Source organism: Echinops telfairi, unplaced genomic scaffold, assembly GCF_000313985.2.
Source record: "Echinops telfairi isolate 266 unplaced genomic scaffold, ASM31398v2 ScPeMD7_7457;HRSCAF=8495, whole genome shotgun sequence".
Taxonomy (NCBI): Eukaryota; Metazoa; Chordata; class Mammalia; order Afrosoricida; family Tenrecidae; genus Echinops; species Echinops telfairi.
In genome coordinates, this window is record NW_022111357.1 from 35456482 (window position 1) to 35463559 (window position 7078).

The window sequence follows — 7078 nt, forward strand, 5'->3', positions numbered from 1 at the left end:
CTTTTAAAGAAAACAGTTTCCAGTGTGCTCATCATTATAATTATTACCATCCAACTGATGATAAACTAGTTTCCATACGAACAGCTTGAATAAATGTACAATATGGGTTCTACCAAGAAATGATACTGCCCAGACATCCTCACTCCTAATCTTGAAACACCTGGTAATTTCTCCTTTTTATTTGCTTCCTCTATAGTCACCATTTGAAACACACCAGTTGCCACTGTGCACACTGTAATTTTCTGGTGTGCTTTATGTGAATACCTGGCATAAGGTCCACAAGATTTGGACTATGCAAATTCTATATTCACTAAAAACCAAACCAAGCTCACTTGGCACAAAATCAATTCTGACTCACAGCAATCCCACAGGACAGGGTAGAACTGACCCTGCAGGTTTCCTCAATGGTAACTCTTTACGGGAACAATGAGTTACAGTCCATGAATATGACCCTTGTAGACATAATTTCCTATGTGATATACTATAATCCTGGACTCTATACACCAGTGGCTATAGTCCCATTTTGGAGGGCATTTGCTACTATACAAGGAGCCCTGGTGGCATAGTAGTTAGGTGTTGGGCTGCTAACCCAAGGTCAGCAGTTCAAAACCACCAGCCACTTTGTGGAAGAAAGGCCTGGCTTTCTACTCCTATAGAGAGTGACAGTCTCAGAAACTCACAGGGTATAGGTTGCTGTGAGTCAGCATAGATGGCAATGAGTTTGGTTCTGGCTTCTCTACTCTATCAATGGACAGGATGAGGGTATGAACCAAGCCATATCCTTGGTTCATAGGACACGAGCCAAACCATACACTGGTACCAGCATACAGTTCTAACATACATCACGTCGCCTGGAAAGCCATACTTGCGTTTCTTGAGTAAGCTTTGGTAGAAGCAAAAAGACCTGCTGTGACTTTCTGCCTCGGGCTCAGGACCCTGCATTTTGCTTGCCTCTGCCTGACCTTCACTTTAGGGACTGAACAGCACCAACCATCACGTGAGACATTTCCTCAAAGTTTTGTGAGTTTATGTTGGATATTCATTGAATCACAGACTCCAGGGATGTGAAGGAATATATTCAAGAGAATAGTGAGGTGGAAATGGAGCAGAATAACATCTTGGAAGAGTTAGATATTTGGAGCATCTTTAATCTCCAACTCCTTGGGACTCGTCTGGTATTTATTCTAAAATAAATTATTACCACACATAGAAAGCCTTGTCTTTCTCCCTTGGAGTGGCTGGTGGCTTTGAAATGTTGACCTTGTGGTTAATAACCCAATGTATAACCACTACACAAGCAGGGCTCTTCAGCCAAAGCAAAATACCTAAGTTTTGATGCAGGCATTTCAGTGATGGTTTAGTGATACAATTCTCACATTATATGTAGGAGAGCTGGGTTCAACTCCCAACCAAAACATCTCATTGCAGCTACCATGTGTCTGTTAGTGGAAGCTTATACGATGATATAATATAATGCCGATCAGATTTCAGCAAAACTTCCACACTAAGATAGACTAAGGAAATCTGCATAAGAAAACCCCATGGATCCCAGGAGTCTGATCCAAAATCATGGGAGATGGCACGAGACCAAGCAGTGCTTCCTTCCATTGTGCCTGGGACCAGCGTGAGGTGGGGACCTACTCACTTGGAGTTAATTCCAACCACCACCACATCTCCTTGAGACGCTCCTTCCTGTACCCTCCCTAATTCAGGAAGGAAATTAAAAACAGCACCCAGAATAAATAAAAAACTCGACAGTACTTCCTGACATTGAAGAGAATCACTATCTTTCACAGATACACAAGCCCAACAACAACAATAACAACAACAACAACAACACCCACTCCCTTAAGCCAACACAAGTTCGTAAGGCACACATAATCAAAGTACTCCTTCTCTTTACTTGGGACAATTTAACAAGCTGCCTCCGTCAACAAGCTCTGGTAAGGCACGAGACCCTCCATTCTCTTATTCATCAATCATTCCACAGCTATTAACCGAGCATCTATAACATACTGGAGGCCTGTGCTTGGGATATTAAAAACAAAACAAAACAAAACAACCACTTCCCACTGAGTCAGTTCTGGAGAACTTGCCTTTGGTTTTCAAGGCTGTAAATCGTTACAAGGGCAGAAAGCCGCACCTGTCCCCCTAGAAGGGCGGTGAGTTCAAGCTTCATAACCAACTACACTACCAGTCGCCCCCACCTTGGGATACAGCAGTGAAGAAAAGACATGGTACTAATGCTTAAGAAGCTTAAATTCTAGAGGGATCCTTTCATTCAAATACCACACAGTTAAAAAAAAAAAAAGGCACAAATACACTGGATGAGATGGAAGTCAATTTATAGTCACAGAAGATTTGTATCCATCTTATACAAAATATAAGGCACCCTGGTGGCTCTGTGGGATAAGCATTGGGCTGCTAACCACAAAGCTGGCCGTTCAAAACCCACCAGCAGCTCCACAAGGGAAAGAGGAAGTTTTCCACTCCCACCGATTTACAGCCTCAGAGAAACACGAGGGAGCAGTGTTCTGGCCTGTAAGATGAAATGACAGGAGTAATGGCCATACATATGAACACAAATAAAAATTCCTCTAAGTGATTCAAAACCATTCCTGCAATTTCTCCACGTTGTTCCCTACACCAGCGATTCTCAACCTGTGGTCCCGACTCCTTTGGGGGTCAAACGACCCTTTCACAGATATTTCCAAGGGTCTTAGGAACCGAGACAGCGCTCCTCTATCCTTCTCCAGGCGGGTCCACCCACATGCAGATACACCCACATACGAGTACCTGGCATGAAGACTGTTACCCATGCTACCCCAAGACAAAATGTCATTTATTTGGAATTAGAAATAAATATTTCACAATATATAATTACATATTGTTTTTGTGGTGAATCACTATGCTTTCATTATGTTCAATTTGTAACAATGAAAATACATCCTGCATATCAGATATTTACATGATGATTCATAACAGTAACAAAATTACAGTAATGAAGTAGCAATGAAAATAATCTTAAGGTTGGAGGTCAGCACCACATGAGGAACTGTATGAAAGGGTCGTGGGATTAGGAAGGTTGAGAACCACTGCCCTACATGAACCGGCACCATTTCTGTACTCCTTCACACTTCAAGTAGCCACTGGCTGATGAACACCAAGGGCCAAGCAGTGTGTGTGTGCGCCAAAGGCACATACCATATCCCACTAAATACATTTAAGGGTTCTCTAAAGTATATCTGATGACAAAACAAACTGTGCCATAAAAACAGGACCTACACACGTAGTCCAGGCCAGTACCCTCTACATCTGCTTATAGCTCAGGCCTGCTACTTCAGGTCCCATGGAGATCTATTACGCTACTGCTGGCTCAGCAGATGATGGACATCACTTCACACTCTGTGAGCAACCACCCTTGTCATGGCATAGAGAAGGTTTTAAGGTATTCCGTTCAACAGCAAATAAGGATTAGCCAGCCACAGAAATATGTCAGACTTTCTCTTAACGGGACAGCTTCAACAGGGAAAGGGACCACAGAATTTTGCTTGTTGTGGGGGAGCAAGAAAATTGGTTTGAGCCCATTTTTTGTTGTTGTTTTGTTTTGATAGCAATGCTACTCAGATTTGGGGGGTGAGGAAAGTCGAAATTTTTGTTTTGACCGTTACATACCAGAATTGGGGGAAGGTAAGAGAGCAGAAACCCTAAAGGTCATAAAAATCAACATCAAATGAAGATTAGTTTCAACAGAAGTATGTTAGTTTAAGAGATGATTTATGAATGTGTTACTCAGGTACCAAAGCCTCTCAAGATTTAACTATTTGACTGCTAATGGTGCCTCCTAAGGAAATAATCAGAGAAGTACATACAAGTATCTGTTGTTTATTTTAGAAAAGAAAAAGAAAAGAACAATCATAGGCTATTAGACAACAATTATAGGCTCAGAACCAAAGATGGGTGGGTAAATTACTAAAACATCTTGACGGGACTCTAACCACCTGCCAGATGCCCAGGACTCTTGAGTACACCACTCTGATAAAATCAGAATTCTGGGGGGGTGCAAGCTCTCAACTAACTGAAAGGTTGGCAGTGGAGGCCCACCCAAGGCACCTTGAAAGAAAAGCCTAGCAATCTACCTCCAAATAAATAAATAAATAAATAATTGAACCATGGAAAACCATATGGAGTACACTTCTGACACACAAAGGGTTCCCATGAATTGGAACCAATTGGTTATGTAACACCCTCACAAAACACCACTAGGACCCATTAAAATTTCCCAGTTAGTTGGCCTAATAGCATAATTAATGCTGCTTTTCTATCTCCTAGTTCCTTGCATGGTGCCTGGAATGTTAAAAGCTTCTAAGTGGTCACCCAAGGCCCCACTGGTCTCTCTTCACCTAGAACAGAAGAAGAGTCAGGGATCGGAGGAAGAATGGAATGGTGACAAACTGCCTCCATGAACAACTCTCTTCTTTACTATGAGACCAGAACTGAATGGTACCCAACTATCATTACTAAACATTGCAGTTAGTGTCTATAGAAAAATCTAATAAAAAAAAAAAGAGAAAAATCTAATCAAAAGGGGGTATGTGTGCAATAGAGTTTCAGATTCTAAAGGAATCCAGAATTTTCGTGTAAGGGAGGCTAGATGTATACCTAAAAACTGGTACCCTGAGAATCTTTAAAGCCTTAAGCAAAAATATCCCCTGAAGTCTCTTTGAAATGGAACCATATCTTCAAATTAGAAAACAGTCTTGTATACTATTTTGTTAGGGTAAATTCATTTTTTTTTAAAGAGCGGTATACTGCATTAAAGATATTATAATAGGTTTATGTAGAAATATTTTCTCTTTCACACAAATCCTAAGAAACGGATTTTTTAAAAATTCAACAAAATTAAAAAGACAGAGTTGCTTGGGAGAAAGATGAGGCTTTCTATTTCCATAAAGAGTTATGGTATCTGAAACCCACCAGGGACAGTGCTACCCTGACCTACTGGGTCACTCCGCCGCTAATCACAAGGTTAGCAGTTCAAATCTACCAGTCACTGGGAGAAAGATGATGCTGTACTCAAACTCGATATAGAATTGCTGAGTCAGCACAGATTCCATGGCAGTAGGTTTGGGTAAGCTGTTTTCATATTGTATATAGTTCCTATTTCACATGATGTAAAACTTATTAGACCTGATTGAAAAAAACAGTCAATATCATTGATTGGTAACAACTTAAACTTGTTATTCTAGTTTCCAATGATTATTCAATAAACAGGAGAGATGTGACAGATTTTAAAAGCAGGGGCTTGGACTTCTTTTCAAAGGCAATGAACTTAGTTCTCTGGAAAGATGCCCAGCTTATCCACAGTGGAAACTGGTTACTTAAAGCAAAGCAGCCAGTATTTCACCCAGGCACATAGGGAACACAGGGCTAATTATAACTACATACAGGGGGGAACCTCAAAACGTTCCTGGAAAAAAATGAAAGGAAAAAATAATGGAATTTTCCCATGAACTTTTTGAAGCCCGCTTCCCTCCCTCTTGTATATTTTAAGCTGGTGGGAAGTGATCAAAATGGAACTCATTACTCTGAAAACATTCTTTTAGAAGATGGAATTTTCTCTCTTGAATGTCTTCTAATCCTGAACTGCTGTCACGGAAGGAAGGAAAACAGAATAGATGCAGTAGCTGTAGGCACTACCCTAATAAACTTCCCACAGCTCCATCAAGCCGCCAGGCTGTCCAGACCACTGCAGTCTGCCACCATCACAAGGTACGCGGCTGTAGCTCCAGTGGAGCAGCAGCAGCCAGAGGGCACTGTGAAGGGCGAGGGAAGATTCATCAACACTAATTATGGTGTCAGCACCTCAGCCCAGGCTGCTCCGGAGCAACCAAGGCTCCAGTGAGAAATACAAAGCATTTTTTAAAAGACCACCTCACTAAAAGCAGAAAAGCAAACCCAACTGAACATAACATTGTTTTTGTTTTTTTTTAAACAAGCCTTGGCATTAAAAAAAAGTGAGACTAATAACGTGGCCAACCTATTAAACTCCTGAAGAATTTGTATAACGAGTCTCTTAATTTAAGAATGCGTTCTCCTTGTGTTAAGTTCTCAAAGGAAAAGGGGTTGGGGTTGGGGGGGCGGGGGCGGGGAGAAGGTACGGTTAATAGAGAAGGGGAGGGGATGAATGAGAAATTGTTCCTCTCCACCAACGTTTTCTGGTTTGAAGGCTCACTGCAAGCCCACAACAAAAATGAGGCCAAGCTCGGAACACTTCTGTCCTAGTTATCATTGAAGATAAGTTTCTCAACTATAACCAGGTAACAGACATATTTGGGGCGCAGGTCCAAGTTGCATCTGAAAATCTCAAGTCCAGATGGTAACACACGACAAATTCTGTTTTCTGCAGAACACTGGGCCTGGCCTGTCTGTAAGGTAGGCTGGTCGACAGCACACATCTGGGAAGCCAGCCGCCAAATGAGCCCCAAACCACTGGGCTATGATAAAAGGCACACCATGCCCAAAGATCAATGATCTCTCCGTTTCCAAATCTGGGGGTGGGGGTCTCTATTCAAAGCACAGACCCGAAAGCGCCAGAATCCGGCATGATTATCAGATGAATGCCGCGCACACCGACCGTCACGTCTGTCCTGTGTTGGAAGCATCCATCACCAGGTGAAGAACATTTGCGCACACCTTCCCAGCCGCCTGCTCACATTCTCCCCAGGTCCTCGTCACGCACGGGGCGCTGCCGGCATCACGGGCCACCCTTGCTGAGGATGCCCAACCCCAGCTGTCTCCGGGGACCCCGGGCGGAGGGTGGCACCCACCAGACCCTGCCCGGCCCCGAAACGCCGGCCGCGAAGGCCCCGGCGGAGCAGCAGCCGGCAGGAGGTGCAGCGAGCTCGCGATGGCCAGGGCGCTGGGCAGCGGAGGCCCGGTGGCCCGGGGACCCCATCGCTCAGCCGAGCCGCTGATTGTTAAGGAGGAGGAGGAAAAGCTAAGACGCGCGGTGGCGTCGGGGGCGCGACCCACGCGGGGTGAATCGCAGGCCCACGGCCTCCCCACCTGCCACCTG

At 43.7% G+C, this 7078-nt stretch overlaps 1 protein-coding gene across 1 annotated transcript in view; it reads right to left on the reverse strand.

Moving 5' to 3' along the window:
• SLC25A33 (solute carrier family 25 member 33) overlaps positions 1-6958 on the reverse strand; it is a 31341-nt gene extending 24383 nt beyond the window's left edge. Inside the window, exon 1 of the mRNA XM_013005378.3 lies at positions 6831-6958. Coding sequence (XP_012860832.2) covers positions 6831-6958 — 128 coding nt within the window. The remainder of the gene's footprint in view (positions 1-6830) is intronic.
• Between the last annotated feature and the right edge of the window lie 120 nt (positions 6959-7078).